Raw genomic sequence first — 16,995 nt, 5'->3', positions numbered from 1 at the left:
ATGGAAAGGCAGAACAGTCAGATGGGTCATTCAAACCTCACTTGACACAACATAACAACAGAGGACACAAGATGAAGAGTAGAGTTTGAGTGACATTAAAGGAGAAAGAAACCTAAAGAAATGTGTAGAGAAATAAAATAAGAAAACCACACAAAGCACAGAAGCTCAGGTATTCTAATGTGTGGTAGAGCAGATAGGAATCACACACACAGTGGATAAAGAATGAAACTCTGGCTGATGTGAAACAGAGGAGACAGATAAGGTTAAAGTATCTCAACATTCTGTGGTTCTTTGCTGCTGAACAGTGAACAACTAGTGTGTGATAAGATGGCTGCAGGTTTCTGAGAGGGCACTGAGGGGGGTTTCCATGTGAGGTGCAAGTTACTCAATCTGTGAATGTGCTAAAGAAGGTGGATAGTTCTCACAAAAGACACAACACCATTAACCATGCCTTTTAAAGTGTACATACCATTTGCTTGCTAATTGCTTTCTTAATAAACTTAACAATATTAATATCCTTGTTCAGAAGATTATTCCCCTCCACAAGTCTTTGTTCATCCAAAGAAAGTCCTCCAAGCTGTTTTTCAGCTATAACCTGCTTGATATTCACACAGCTCCACATAGTCACACATGGGAGCTGACCACTCCAACTAGAGTCTATTAGTGCTGGTCACAGTCACCCCACTGGGAGCAGTCTGAGGTTCACTACATTAGTTAAAGACACCTGGGAGTGCTTCACAGTTTCCACTCTCATTTTCTCACAAAAACCTTGAAGGGATTTGTTTTGGCAACTGTCCAGAAAAGACCCATTCTCACAACCTCAGAATAAACACAACAATTACCTGGCAGGTCCTCTCCAGTGGGGCCAGGTCCGTTTGCAGAGCATTTTATAGCGTTCCAGGCAGGGTTCATACGTTTGGCGGAAAGCATAGCCTGCTCTCCTGACACGCACGTTCTCCATCAGGCCCAGGTAACGCACCTGATGGCAGACCAGAGACTCAGTGAAGATGTGAGGTGCCTTCTTGTCATTGGGCTTGATACACCTGGGAATCAAGAAAACAGGTATAGAGCTTAGAGCATAATTTTATGAGAAAACCATAGGCCGTGGGCCAGCAATTGGTGTAAATAACATATTTCAAGATTGACAGCTTATTTAAATCTATCTTTGAATCACTACCACTGATAATTGTTAGTAGTAACAGCAGCTGTTTCTAGACTTTGTATGTCACATCATGGTCATAACAGGATGATTGATGTTTTTCTACTTGTCATTACAAATGGTATACTATACTATACTAGTACTATATAATCATACAAGTCGATATCATGCCAAAGGATTTATAAGAATAAATACTGAATGGAGAAAATTAAGGTTTGATGCTAGTTATTTTACTTGAGCAAAATATTTTAGAAGTATTCAAATGTATTATGTAAATGTCACAATGCGACATACTAACAATATGCTGGCAGAGCAATGGCTGATAAACTCTTTGTAAGTGATAAGACCTTACCGGATGTAGTTTGGGTTCTTTGTTTGCAGGTTCCTCATCAGTGTGCCCACTGAAGCTTTGAACTGGAAGCCAGCAGTAGGTGGTCTCTTTAGGTTGACTTTGGCTGGGTTGCCTTCAGGGAACAGCTGTTTGATGAGGCAGTGGTTGGCCTTGTACATGGCCTGTGACAGGTCTCGATATAACAGATCATTGTTCTTGTCTACAAAACCTTCAGTTCGGTACAGCACCTTGATGAAAAGAATAAAGTGGAAGAAAAAGCTCTTCAGTGTTTTCTTAAATCCCTTTATAGCACTTTGTAGAAAATCTTATTTAGAGTACCTTGCCAGCATAGTGCTGGATACGGAAGCAGCTGTGTGGCAGGCTGTGGTCTGTGAGAAACTTTGAATTCTTGCTGAGACGACTTTCAAAGTGCTGGTGCTCAGCACAGACAGTGTTCAGTTTGTCCAGGAAGGTTTCATCTGTGACTGTCCCAGGCCTCAGGCACTCCTCATCCAACATGGCCAAGATGCCATTTTTGTTCTGTTCATTACAAGGTGGGTTTACATGAAAGGTGGTATAGGTTCATGCATATAAAATGTAAAAGACCAAAAATTTAATCTGTCAAGACTGGAATGATCATGCTTCGATTGCTGGCTATTTTCAACTGAAATATCAAAAAAGTGAGTTTACACTGACTTAGTGTATGTGGTTTCTGAGGACTTGGAGACCGACTTACATTCTCAATGAGGTCGCAGATAATAGCATTGTTGAAATACTCAATATTGGTCCATTCGATGCCCTGTGACAAAAGACATGACAGTCAAGGATTAAAAGGTATTTCTAGCTTTTGCAGTTGTAGTAGATAATGTTCTTGAATTTCCCTGTTTTTTATACCACCGCAATAGAAACACATATACGGTAAGTTAAAATGTAATCAGCTCAATAGTTGGGTGATAGATTAAAACAAGGATAGTATTATTAAATCTTTTACATAAGAAGCAAGCTATCATAGAACAGAGCTACATAAGAGGTGCTTGGCAAGGTTCTGTGGTAAACAGACAAAAACTAATTAAAAATTAATAAACCTAAAGTCTTAAATACATAAGCCCAAAATGTTGGAAAATCGCTTTTTGTAGTCTCTCTCTGCTCCGTGATAATCTCAGTGTACTAATCATCTGTTTAAGACTATAGAACAAAGCCACTCTGAGGAGGAAAGGGAAAATGTTCTCAAAACTCGCCCTCTCAAAAAGGCCGCCGGCCCCTTAAAAAAAGAAAAACATATGCCAGCATTTAATTCACAGCTAGTAATGAGCTGGGAACATAGCTGCGGTTGATGTACGAAATGTGACAGATTTTTAGAGGGGAAGGGCACAAAGAAGGTGTGGCTTAAACTGATGGGTGAGTGGCCAAATTCCTGATTGGTGGCCCTCTGTCCTTTTTCCAGCACTGTGGTATTTTCCCATGCAGTGGGCTGGACAGGGGCCAGGAGTGGAATATCATTGGTGGTGGTGTTATTTGGGAAGGGGTGTGGGGGTCATTGCTGCAGCACTCACGTACATAGAGCTTTGAAAACAAACAGAGCTTAAAGGCCCATAATGGTGAGTGTTTACGCTCCTTGGAGTGAGGGATCACTTCCATCCCCAACAGTCCACAGAGGGGAGATGGGGAGAGAATAAACAAAATGTGATGGACGACAGAGAGTCAATACAAGACATAAATGAAGCAGGAATGCCTTAGAGTCAAGGTCAGGAATGCAGATTTAGCCCAAATGGAACAAAATGTTAAACAGATGAGTGACATGAACAGGTTGAGCTCATGCTGCAGGGGTCTGCCATGACAAACTATTAACACAACAAATTGACTGCTGACATGTTGAATAATGTAGATGTACAGCTGCAGGTATGGAGTGCTACCAGTTCCTCAGGCTTGACTTGATCTGGCATTTATCCAACTGTCCGCTCCCCACATTTTATGTGTGTGCGTTTTTAAATAGTTACCTCTCTGATATATTCCTCCTGCTCCTCACGCAGGGTGAGCTCGATGAAGATCTGCTGCAGCTTCTCATTGCAGTAGTTGATGATGAACTGCTCAAAGCTGTTGTCCTGTTGGAGCAGCAACAGGTGAGACATTATTATAATGAGCTCCAGCCATTAAGTAGCATGTTGAATCATCAATGCTTCTGCACTCATTTGTATTCTGCTTCCATCAGTGAAATCATTTTTCTTGACTTTCTTTTGTGGTCCACTAAGATGAGCAACACAAAGCTCATTTAAACTCTGCATTTTCTCTTTAACAAACATTCATGAGCATGGTCAACCTGATCACCAACTTCGGCCATTACCATGTATTTCCTTCTGTGCTAATTAAAAACAATGGTTCCCCAATGCATACTGATGAGGATAGAAAAATCTATGTTTTTGACCTTGCTTAGTCCAAGACGGCTACTTGAATTTACATTTAATATCAGAATTGGAGCAGGAACAGTGTTTAATCTGTGACCTACATCTAAAGTGAGTACATCAGTCAGCACAACCTGCAAACTCACTTCTGTTTAAACTGTCCTTGCATTAGTCTAACAGAGTGTATGATGTTATGTTCACAAAAGAAAAGATCAATATGTTCTTGATAATATCTTCCTGCATATACTCTCAGATTTTTGTGAGCTGTGAGAGGCAGACTAAATTTTAAAAATGGCAGTATGTCTGCCATGACCTGGAATAATCAGCTTTAACAAACGGGAATCTACAGTCTCTCTCTTTCCACTCAATGTTTTGCTACCTCGTTGCTTTGACAACCATTACTGAACAAACATTTAATTAATCTGGGCACTGAACACTTGATGCCAGTAAATCTATCAGTAAAATGATAAATGCTTATTTGAAAAAGTTACTGTAAATTTTAAGACTTTAAACATTGACATTTATATATTGATGCCGTTTTAAAAATTTAAAAGCTTCACCCGTGTTATTATTACAGCTGTCAATTATGGTCACTCAGGGTGAGTCATGCCTCTTGGCAGATTGCCTTATTATGTGCTGGGTTAGGTTAACATTGATTTTCTAAGGACACAACTGTAGTTAGAGCAGCATGTTTAGTTGAAGAACTCAGGGTGAAGGACATGACAAGGTTTCTCAGTGACCAGGAAATGGGACATAGCCACACGTAGATCAGTTATTAATCAAAACACAACATTTCCTCTTTCTGAGAAACCAAAAGGTTGTCTTCAGCCCTAACACACCCACACACCCACACACACCCACACAAGCATGTCTATACACAGGTGGCAGCATACACCTGGCTGAAATATGACTTGTAACATGACCCTAAAATATTTTATCTGCAGCTCTGATGTTTTATGACAAGTGGTTTACAACAACTCTAAAAAGTAGTTATCTTCATAGTATGTTTGAAGATACCGGGCTCATTTCTCAAAGGTGTTGCTTCACTTGCCTCATGTAGGGAAAAGTTCTTTTGTATGGTGCCAGTTACATTTTTAGGAAAAAATAAAACACATATTGGAAAACTGAGCCTAGATGTTTATTTATGCTACTTTTTTCCTGCCTTTATGGCAAAAATCCAAGGTAAATAAATTGCTATACACCCATCTTATCATGAAAAACGACAGTGTTCTCAAAAACGTTGGTTTAATTTTATCTACATTTAGAGCAATATGCTCATTCACTATGTTATATAAAAACATATGATACTCATGTCTGCATACTAAATATGGAACTAAAAGTCTGAGATAAGAAACAGCTGGCACGGCTCTGTACAGAGGTAGAAAATTCCTTCTCCCAGTGCCTCTAAAAGTTGCCAATTACATTGTGTGTATTTGAGCTCCTGCCTCCATTCTTTATGCTAAGCTAAGCTATCTGGCTGCTGGCGATAACTTCACATTTACCACACAGCCATTAGTGTTGTCAGTCTTCTCATCTAACTCTAGGAAAGAAAGGCAGTAACAAAATATCTGACAACATACCAACATAACAAAATACAGCCTGTAAAATTATCAGTTGAGTTGAGTCATCACCTCTATATTATTTAAAAATGTATTGTTTAGTATTTATTTAGTATTTATTGCATTTATTGTGTTAGACTGTATTTAGTACTGGCAACTGGGTGTATGTCACAATGTACTTGGTGCAAAGACTTTAACATCCTTTCAGCCATGTGGCTATGCTGCACACCAAGAAAAACCTGAATAGACCTTAATGAAGAGCAGAATTAACTCAAGAGGAGCTTAGATCACAGCATGCACACTGGCACAGCAAACAGGCCGGTGCAGGGGTTACTTACTCCATCCTGGGGACCCAGACACAACAGAACAGTCAAAGAAGAGGACTTGAGAATGAGTGGGGTGAACAAGTATGGGTACGAAAAAGACATGAACATGGGGGTGGGGGGTGGTTGGGCTGAAGGCATCTAGCAACAGTGTAAAGGACATTTTATGTCAGGTCTGTTAGCTTGTGCATTGCATTGTACCTGTCTCATATATTAGTTTGCAGTACATACAAAATGTTATTTTCGTGCACTTTAATGTCCACATGGCTGGTAGTGTATCAGTCCCTACGTAACATAATGGACAACATACAAATGAGCCCCATGCTGTACTATGTAATGTTTACCAAGTAATATTTTTGACAGCACATGCAATTTGGCCATGTTTTCACAGTGGCAATGGTACAATTTCATTGGTGAAATCACCTTGCCACAACAATAATTTCAACCCTGGGAGCAATAAAGTGTAACTAATCTGAATGTGTGGTTTTTTTTTTTTAGCCATTCGTTCTTGTTGATAAGCCCCTCACAGGTATCAAAAGATGCACAGAAACAACCCAGAACAAAATCCTTTTCAGTGAATAAAATGTGTGTGTGGTTAGATTCTGTCCTTATCTAAAAAAGAAGCACAGGCTTGACCTGCTGTTTTATCTTACCTCAAATATCTCAAAGCCATAGATGTCCAGAACACCCATGACTTTGTGGCGAGTTTTAGCTTGTGCCTAAATGGAGAAAATGTTGTCAATACAAATACAGAATGACAGTGGTGTACTGTGGGAAAAATAAAAACAATTAAATAAATATTTTCTTGACCTTACTTACTTTAATGCTTTCATTGATCCTGGTGACGAGCCATGTGAATAGACGACTGTAGAGATTTTTTGCAAGTGCATCTCTGGCATAGTAGGCCTGTAAATTAAAACACAATACCAGTAAGGAACAAAACAATAACAGAGGCCTGAATTTATTTTAACAAACTGAAACAAGGGTGTCTACAGACCCAGTATTTTGAAAGACTAAAAACAACAAAAAGGCAATAATGAATTTTCAATCAGGCAACATTTACCAAACTTCACAAACATATTAACATTCAAAGATTGGGGGACAAAGGCACACCAGCAACACAACTGAACCACAAATAGTAACATTATTCTGACATCAGAGTAATTCTCTGCACCATTTCCTCTTCTGCTTTTTGGTCACAGAGAGTCCGTGTTATATGTACACTCTGACTTAACTCACCTAGCTCTGTATTAAATGACCTACATTTGAATATCTAGGAGGAATGCTGCTCATCTATAATGAAGAGGTTTTCATGTAACATTGCCTTGGATGAAAGCCGGCAGCCAGGGGAGCCAATCAGGGAAAAGAAACAGCCCTTTATCTATGCTCTGTATGTGTGGGTTTATGTGAATGCAAGTAGGACAGAAATACATTTGTGTGGCTGGTGCAAGGCAGATTTGTAACTTTTCAACCTGACCTGGGCCACATTCAAGGTAGTGGAGACTTTCTCCATCTTAGCCTCTACTGTACGGTAGCTGAATGCCCTCTCCAGCACTGACTGTTCGATCCCCAGCAGCTCACACATCTCCTTCAAATCTGCAAAATAGAACAAAAAACATACAAAAAATATAGTATTGATCTTGTGATTATATTTTATTGCATACTTTATGTCAAGGCTACACATGAAGCTGGGGAAATAAGTAGCTGGCAATTTAAAACTCAGTACTCAGATATGTAAAGCTCATGCTCAGACTTGTTTTTCTAGATTTAGATCACCACCTAGGTATTCTACTTAAATACCTTAACCTTATAGCAACATCTGCAGATTGAATAAATTGATGATACAGTAATGGCACTGTAGAAATGGAGCACAATACTATGATATAAGCAAATTTCGGCAATATGATCATAACAATCCACGTGATTCATATGGGGAAAAATTGATTACTTCCTTGGCAAACATGACAGTAACATGCATCTTGCCACACCACGGAGGGGAATATGTAAATGGAATATTTGCCTAAAGAGAACAGCTGTGGGAGTGATGCAATAAACTGCTCTTGTCACACAAATCATAACACAAATATTGGGTGCAGAGGGTTACAGAAGGAAGTAGAGCAGCCAATAGGGGGCAGTGGCTCAACATCAGGTCAAAGTGTGTCATAGGAGTAAGTGTCATCATTACCCACTTGTCAGACATTTGTGTAAGCATAAATACAGGTGGCTGCATCATGCATCAGAATTATCCAAATGATATTCTTTGCTTCTTGTTGTCTGTCAAACCCACCATTCTTGTCTTTGATGCGGCTCTCATCTGTACCATTACAGCGCGACTCTGGCTTGAACTCAATGTTGCCAAGTTTCAGCACAGCAGCCACCAGCTCCAGCACCGACTGCACCTCGTCCTCCATGAAGCCCACAATCTGCATGGCATTCTGGGAAGGCAAAATTTATTAGAGCGAGTTATTAACTAACTGATGGAGTTGAACCTTGGTGGGAAATGTGGACACAGTTGCAAACAGGAACTAAGCTATAAACTTAACAGCCAAACATCCCAGCTAGACTGAAATATTGTTCCAGCAGAGCCTGTCAATGCTGTCAACTAGTGCTGTCGTGATAATGAATTTGATTAATGAGTTTCTTCATGTTCAACACAAATGTCGTTTGCAAGTCTGAATTACATTTTAATCCACGCACTATGTCCAAAAGCATAAACAAAACCGTTTTTATACAATAACATATTTTTAAAAAGAACTAAAAACTTTAACCTTGGGAATTAACAACTTTACTGAAATCTATTGGCTAATGAGCTATTTTTATTGCAACTAAAGATGGCGTGGAGGTACTCATTGTTTAGTGGGAATTTTCTTGAACTTCCGGGGGTGAAATGCAGCTGTATGGGAAGTACCACGAACACTCAATGTGAGAGGTGACGAGAAGCAGGATGAAAAAAATGAAAAAAAAAAAAAATCAAGGAAGACAAGTACAGTAGATTGTGACAGAACAGACTGGAAATGTTAATACAGCAGCTGAGTAGAGCATGTGGCAGCATGACTGAGAACAATAAAGAGCAGTGGAAACAGGACCTTACAGACATAACATCCTATGTGTCACCATCGGTAAAGAGACAAAGTAGTGACACATGGAGTCAAGATCCTGCATGTATATGTACTTATTTAAATATAACGAACAGTTGACATTTCTCTTGTGGTTTCCCAAAAGAATTGCTGCTGGTACAAATTGAACCACTGTTGAAGACATTTTGATAAAGGGTACACATTAAACTTCTGGTGTTTGATACTAATCTAGTATTTAGGTTTTAGTTTCGTTTTAGTTTCCCTGATTTTGCAACAGGTGGTTTTATACAGGGTACATTGAGTAATGATAGTTTGTACCTGCCTGCAGGTTATTTGAAGTTACTTTTTAAAAGTTGACAGAAATAACAAACTGCATTAGGGTAAAGAGTAATAAGACTTAGACAACTTTGTGCATGCGGTACTCACTCTGACTGTCCTAAAGTTGGCTGCATCATCCAGCCCATTGACCACAGCCGAGTCCAAGCTCAGGTAATTGTACTTGCTGAAGTCACGGTGCAGCTTCAGCTTTTCTGTGACACACACACAAACCATGTGGTTGCCATTTAGGCTACATTTGTTTAAAGTAGGCTGAACACAATGAAGTCTTATTAAAATTAAATGCAAGTTACACACATACAGTCACAGTTGGGAGGCGTTTCTAAAAAAAACAAAAAAAAACAAAACACCATCTTGCAATGATGATGGAAGCTGCAGCTGTCAACATCATACATCAATACACACAATTAATGTAATAAAAATTGTTAAATCTAAACAAATATGTCCAGCCTATAAGCTATTGCCACTCCAAGCACAACTTCTATGCACTGTGTTACTGCTATGAACATTATTGGGGCATATCAAATGGCCCTAGCAGTGAAATCTATTCTTCTCACGAGTGTATGTGTCAGATTTCATTAGTGGTTGTATTAACTACAGCTGAATCAAACCCTTCTGATGTGTGTGGAGCAAACGACTATTTTATTGTTCTCCTGTGTTCAGGACATAAAACAATGCCCTCTGTCCACAGAAAAGCAAATAAGAAGGAATCGGTTTTACAGCCTGTCTTTGTCTTCTGTAGTGTTTGTTAGGCAGGAAGAATGGGTCATTAATCCATCAGCCATGTGTTCATGCAGCTGCAATCCTGCTGGAAAATTCTTTAAGTATGTTTTGAACATAAGGTATGGCATTCACTTCCTCATGATAGTTAAGTAAATCCGTGATGCTTAAATCTAGTGTCCTCTGGACAAAACTGTGAGCAAGCCCATGTGGAGTTAAAGTAATTTCTACCTGTGAGCAGAGATGTGGATACTTCAAGGCCAGAAATTATATACAACAACAGCAGCAGTTTTGGGCGTTAACTGATAGAAAGGGCAAATGTTTGTCCATGTTTAAAAAAAACTAAAAAAAAAAAAAAAAAAAAAAAAAAAAATATATATATATATATATATATATATATATATATATATATATATATATATATATATATATATATATATATATAAAATTCAGAACTGCTATATTCAAAACTGCTGTTGAGACTGATGCCTGAAACCTTCAAGTTAAGTCTGCCCCCATGCATAGCATCTAAAATACACTCATGCTTCCATTTAACTCCCATTTCCAGCTTTTTTACAGCTTACTAAGTGTGTCGTCAGAGGCTCCAGACAAGAGCTGATAAAAGATGTGGAAGTTCCTCTCTCCTCTGGGCTGTTTCACTACCCGAGACTTCTCCAGCAGATCTGGAAGGACACAATAACACAATGATGACTAATGGTAGTCCCCACAGGAAATGTTTACATGCAGAGATAAAAAAAAAAAGAATACTTGAGTAGTAAATATGGGGCTGCTGAAATTATGGATGACCAGTCGGCATCTTTAGGGAAATTAAATTGGTTCCTAGTTTAGTGACATATTTCAGTTGCCTAGGTGACCAAGCCACTGTTGTGTGTATAAACATTATAGGACGTGCACAGAGAAGAAACCACACAAGGAAATCAAACATCAGCCCTTTTTTTCCTGGGCTACTGACCAAGTGCAACAGTACCTGATTAAAAGGGGACCCATCATCTGCTCACCGCATTAGGCTGAGTATGATTTAATTAGAGACCTACTACAGAGCTCAGCAACATCTGAGGCCACTTGAGATCCTCTTCACTGCCTGTCTGGCTGGATAATAGAATTTTATTTGTGTAGTGAGAAAACATATTATATGACACATTTCTAGAGTTTACAGACTGACTGTGAATGTTTTGGGGAAAAAAAATCCACTTATACTTCAATTTTAACCATGACATGCAGCCTGAAAATGAAAACTAGTCCCGGATGAGTCCTCTGGCTCATCCATCTGGTTGATTCTAAGAGGACAGAAGTAAGACTGCATCCAGGGTTACACTTGAAGCATCTAACTAGAGAGCCCCTACTCAGAGACCTGGGGCAGCGGTGCGTCAGACTGAATGTGAATCTGTGACACTCGCTGGCCATGAATCACATAAGTGGCTCTATAAGGGACAGCACATCGATAATACAACATCTATGACTGAGTGGCTGCCAGTAGCCATAAAGAACTGTGATTAAAGACAGAGATAGGTATAGGTAGGACAAATACTAAGAAGAAATCCTTTTATTTTAGCATCTTTGTTTAATGTGTTTAATATATTTGATCCAATTTATCTTTCTTTAGATACCACTGTTTCAAATACACAAGAAGCCATAAAGGTTCTCTCATTAATCTCATCCTACAAGGTCTGAAATGACCTTAAACCTTGTGTCCAGTCTAACCATTCAACCATCTAGTTAAAAGTCACAGTTACCTATTATCTGTAGCAAAGCATCCTGAACTGCACATTACATGCTCTGTTCACAACATGTCCCCTCTGCCTTAGATAAGGAGAGCAGCAATGTGGGGACATATCTTGTTATGTTTTGACTCAAGGATTTGCTAAGCGCTCCAGGAATATATCCCATGAGTAGGAGAAAAGAAAGAGTGGAGAAGTGAAAAGACATCCATCAAGGACTGTCCTACAAGAACATCCTTATCCATCTACCCATTCAGCCATCTCTGTCTGAAGTAGTCCATGGTAGTGGCTAGTCTTTACAGACAGTCCCTTGTGTTGGACCTTGATCCAACAGACAGAGGTTCACTTGTGTCTTGGCCATCAGCTCCTTTGTTTCTGTGACCTCTGGCGGGGAAGCCAGCACAGACAAAACAATGTGAACAGAAGCAAGATCAAACCAAAACAGAGAAAAGAGCAGTGGAGACAAAACTGGATTGGTGGAAGTGTTTCTTTTGTTCAGTCTGAGAATTGCATGAGTTCCAGTCAAACCTAAATCAGTTTCATAAAATGTCTCAACAAAAAATAAAGACACTGAGCTATTGCAGGTCATTCACTGATAAAAGTCCTGGTCAGTTCTTAAGCATTACTGAAGGAGGTATACTTCCTTTACTGTTCTTCCTGAGACTTCTTTCTTTATAAGGCCCCCCCCCCCTTCCCTCCACCGCACGGGTTAAGTTGTTCCTCAAGGGTCTAAAGATAGAGTCATCGTGCTGTACAGACTGTAAAGTCCCTTGAAGCAAATATGTCTTTTTTTTTTTTTTGTCTACATAAGTAAAACTTGAACCACAGTCTAATATAATGCTGTCGAAATTTACATGTATTAGACTTCAAGAAGACAATCATTAGCAGACAAACAGCAAAGTAAAACAAAGATTAAGTATTGATATGTGCATTAAACCTGCATTAACATTTTTATGAAATATTTGAATTTTAACACAGGGCATTTTCATTTCAATACAACTCACAATTGCTAATGACTCCACCCAGGGGATCTCCTTTGAAGTCAAACTCAATGTCCATGTACTTTCCCTGTGGATCAGAGCACAGTAGTTAGAACAGAACCTATACTATATATTAGTCAAATATATAGCCTCTTGTTGCCAATGTCTTTTATTTGAAAGTTTGAAAATGCTTTGTGAGCCAGTTCAGAGCTAATATGCAAAAACAAAACAAAACAAAACAAAAAAAAAAACTACTACAACTTGGAAGTTAGAACAAAAGCTGTGCTGGTGAGTGGGCTCCAGCCAATCTCCATATACCTGCTGCACTCAGGTTAAAGCGACAGGTTCATAGTTTGAGCTTTTTATAAACTGGTGTTTAATGAGGTGGCCTAAGGTCCTTATCATAGAGGTTTATACCAAGGTTACCTAGATATAAAAGATTAGAGGCATAATCCTTCATAATACTCCCAGTTACAAGTGCATGTCCAAGCACTGGCACTGAACATAGTGGAAAATCTACCAAACATTCATTTTAAAAAGATAACATAAAATAAGAGGTAGTTTAGAGCAAATGCAATGTGTTGTAACAAAGGTGTGAACTGAAACTATCAGGCCTCCATAAAAAGGCAGAGCCAGAAAGTGTAAGAATGCCATCATGGGAAAACAAAAAGTAAAACACACCCATCTCCTTTCATACTGCCACTGCCTGGAAATAATGTGATTTCTGGATTTGTGTCCATATTTACAAAGAGTGACACAGATACTGGATCCTTCTTATCCTTCTCTGTCGTCAGCTTCCCCATTGTCAAACCACAGGAGGCAATGAGAGCATTGAATATAAATAAGTAATTTTATTACTCCCTTGCAACTTTTTGTAAAAAGGTTGCAAGAGGGTATTAAAATTACACTGACAAACTGATAGCCCAGTGTGAATTTGACCACAGCTGATTAACAGTAGTTTAGGACAAAGGCTTTGTCCTATATGACGTATCTAAAAACAAAGTATATAAGACATGTTGTAACTGAAGCTAGGCAGTGGCTGGTATTATGTACAGATCCAATGTACTTATTATCTTCACATAATACAGGAAAGCTGACAAAAATAAAAGAACGTACAGTTCAAAAATGACCAAAACCACACCGAGATACCAGATACTACTCACATAATAACTTCCTGTATTTCTATGCCTGATATCACAATATTGTAAAAAAAAAAAATATATACATAATTTATCAAGTGTATAAACACCTCCAGGCTTAAATCCATCCACTTATACAACCTATATAATCTCTTACTTGCATAATCTGTATGTTGTTTTTTTGTTTTTTTTTTAAAAAGCACACACTGGAAAAAAAGAATTAAAAAAAGAAAAGGAGAAAATAAAATTTATGGTAATGCTAAATTATGTATAAATCTGAGTAAAGGTGCCCTAAGTGTATAAAAACCTATCCAATAAAGGCTAATTAAAACATTATTGATCTCTTCAAACACCAGTAGGTCTAGATCTACAGTGACACTTACAAATCTTGAAGAGTTGTCGTTCCTCACTGTTTTAGCATTTCCAAAAGCTGTAGGACGAAAATCAAGACATTAAAAACATTGAAATCAAAGCAAATTATACAAATTTATGCTAATCTATGTTAAAGTGTAGTGAATACATGAGAAAAAAGACCAAAGCATGTTTACAGATTCTCTAAACCATATTATTAATGATACCTAACCTAACAGCTAGCTGTCAATCATTCAGGGGTAGGATGTCAAAGCCATTTGTACTGATGAAGCCTCATAATTCTGTATGGATTAGGCAAAGCACCAGGGCTTTCCGGGCTTAGGAATGGCTGAACCTTGCTGTCACACAAGTGCTTCAATGCCCATGCATATAAACAAACAACAACACACATGGTGTTCGAACCGTATTGAGAAGTAAGGGATTTTGTGCAGCAGCATGTCAAATGCATTACAAACATGTGCATATGGATAGTAGAACTTGTATTATGTGCATAAATTAGTTAACTTTTTCACCATCAGTGCTATTACCACAACTGCCTAATTGCTGATAACAGCAGATGAATGTGTTTAATGCGTTTAATTCTATTGTTCTTGTGTAAGTGTGGGCTGCTAATCAAGTTTAGCGGCGGCCCAAAGGCAAGGAAGACAGAGAGTAAGAACCACAGAGACATAAAGAGCTAAAGAAATAAGAACAACTATTGAAAAGGAAGAATGAAACCAAGGATCCTAAAAGAAAGCAAACTAGAGAGGCACAGAGCTCAAGCATGATGCAGATATACTGTGTGTAGCAGGACAACTGGGCTCTCCCTGTCTCCGTTTTAACATAGGGCAATTATATAGGCAGAAGCTAAACTCTTGCAGATGTTCAGGTTTTCTGCAGCGACTCAGCCCAAGCATACAGCTTCATCACCCATGGGCATTTCCTGTCCGCTGCCCCCAATTAAAATACAGCTGTTCCTGTGCCAGCATTGAGCTGTGGGAATATGTTAGAGTGTGTGTGGTGTAGCTAAAGAGCGATCTGATACTCCTGTAGTTCTTTTAAGGATTAGTTACTTTTAATGGATCTAACGGTTTCAATGTTTGTGTCTCTATGTACTATATCTCAGAGTTATGTTTTGTAGTTGATGTGTCTTATCGTGGTAGATTGCTAACTGTCAGAGGTTTTACAAAGATTACATGCATTTTAATGCTCATCAGATGCTTCGAAACCAAGCAAAAATCTTATTATCAGAACAAACGTTCAACAACTAACTGGGGCAGAGTGCGTAACATGTCAATTAAGCTATAAATGCACATTGTGTGTTTTAAAAATTTCATTAAAAGCTGTCCAGTCAACGTGATTTTAGCCCTGTACAGAACTGTTAAATCTCCAGATGATCCAGCCCCTGAATTTAGGAGTGGGTGCATGACGCTTCCCTTACCCTCCAGCACAGGATTGGACTGCAGCAGCTGTTCCTTGACCTTATTCACCTCCTGGCCCTTCCCACACACCGCTGCCACATATGACATCACCAGCTTACTGGCCTCTGGAACACACACACACACAGATAAATATTAGGTCAAATCAATTGTAAGACATGAGTGACGAGCAAGTGTAATGTGCTCACCCAGTTCACAACACTCCACAAAATCCCCCCTTACATCATCCCCCCTGACACTCATCAGACGGGGTGTGATCATTCATTAGTCTGGGGTACAGAGCTGAAGAAGAAACCCACTTTTGTTTAATTTGTTGATTACTGTTATTGCATTATGCTATCATCATTCAAAGTACTGATGTCACTCGAAACCATGGAGATGCAGAGGAGAAACTGTAAAAACATCTCTGTAGATCCAAGTAATCAACTTCTTACATCAGACCAGAAGCTGTTCCCCTGAAAGTGAGTCTGTTGTGAGTGGAACATTTTCAATTAATCACATGTTAGTCTGTTTATATATATTAATTATTATTATACTGCCCGTTCCAAAAAAAAAGTCACACATATTTTGTTGGACCACCTTTAGCTTTGATGACAGCACACATTCACGGTGGCGTTGTTTCGATCAGCATTTATACACATCCAGAGTTGCATTAAGTTTTTGCCAAGATCTTGTATTGATGATGGGAGAGTCGGACCGCAGCACAAAGTCTCCAGCACATCCCAAAGATTTTCAATGGGGTTAAGGTCTGGACTCTATGGTGGACAATCCATCTGTGAACTGAATCCATGCTCCCTGAACCACTCTTTCACAATTTGAGCCCGATGAATCCTGGTATTGTCATCTTGGAATATACTCATGTCATCAGGGAAGAATAACCTGGCCATTCAGTATATTCAGGTAGTCAGCTGACCTCATTCTTTAGGCACATAACTTTGTTGAACCTAGACCTGACCAACTGCAGCAACCCCAGATCACAGGCTTGTACAGTAGCCACTAGGCGTGATGGGTGCTTCACTTCACCCGCCTCTCTTCTTATCCTGATGCACCCATCACTCTGGAACAAGGTAAATCTGGACTTATCAGACCACATGACCTCCTTCCATTGCTCCAAAGTCAAATCTTTATGCACACTAGCAAATTGAAGCCTTGTTTTCCAATTAGCCTCACTGATAAGTGGTTTCCTTAAGGCAACACAGCAGTTTAGTCCCAATCCCTTGAGTTCCCTTCACATTGTAATAATAGTGGAAATAATAGTAGAAATAGAATATAATTTAGCAAATACAAAACAACATTTTTAAAAAATATATATTTTCTGCATGAGAAACATGACACAGGCACAAAATATTACTGTCAAGAACAAGTGACATGCCTTGTTCCTGTGCATCTCTCCTGTCCAGTGAGATGACAGTTACCCAGAACTGATGAGGTGCATGGGCATGA

At 39.0% G+C, this 16,995-nt stretch overlaps 1 protein-coding gene across 2 annotated transcripts in view; it reads right to left on the bottom strand.

Annotated features, from left to right (window-relative positions):
* Positions 1-838: 838 nt before the first annotated feature.
* Positions 839-16,995, bottom strand: part of LOC113173689 (unconventional myosin-Ib) — a 42,406-nt gene continuing 26,249 nt past the window's right edge. The window contains exons 5-19 of one of the 2 annotated variants that reach the window (XM_026377196.1): positions 15,555-15,659; positions 14,146-14,192; positions 12,648-12,711; positions 10,489-10,587; positions 9,275-9,378; positions 8,059-8,206; positions 7,249-7,367; positions 6,591-6,677; positions 6,425-6,490; positions 5,787-5,792; positions 3,488-3,592; positions 2,227-2,289; positions 1,830-2,030; positions 1,512-1,738; positions 839-1,043 (exon numbers count right to left, since the gene is read on the bottom strand). In XM_026377196.1, the coding sequence (XP_026232981.1) occupies positions 839-1,043; positions 1,512-1,738; positions 1,830-2,030; positions 2,227-2,289; positions 3,488-3,592; positions 5,787-5,792; positions 6,425-6,490; positions 6,591-6,677; positions 7,249-7,367; positions 8,059-8,206; positions 9,275-9,378; positions 10,489-10,587; positions 12,648-12,711; positions 14,146-14,192; positions 15,555-15,659 (1,646 nt within the window). The remainder of the gene's footprint in view (positions 1,044-1,511; positions 1,739-1,829; positions 2,031-2,226; positions 2,290-3,487; positions 3,593-5,786; positions 5,793-6,424; positions 6,491-6,590; positions 6,678-7,248; positions 7,368-8,058; positions 8,207-9,274; positions 9,379-10,488; positions 10,588-12,647; positions 12,712-14,145; positions 14,193-15,554; positions 15,660-16,995) is intronic. The other variant, XM_026377197.1, reaches the window with a different exon arrangement.

The sequence above is a fragment of the Anabas testudineus genome, chromosome 21 (assembly GCF_900324465.2).
Source record: "Anabas testudineus chromosome 21, fAnaTes1.2, whole genome shotgun sequence".
NCBI lineage: Eukaryota > Metazoa > Chordata > Actinopteri > Anabantiformes > Anabantidae > Anabas > Anabas testudineus.
Note: the sequence above shows the minus strand (reverse complement) of the source record. Positions and strands in the feature narration are given on the sequence as shown.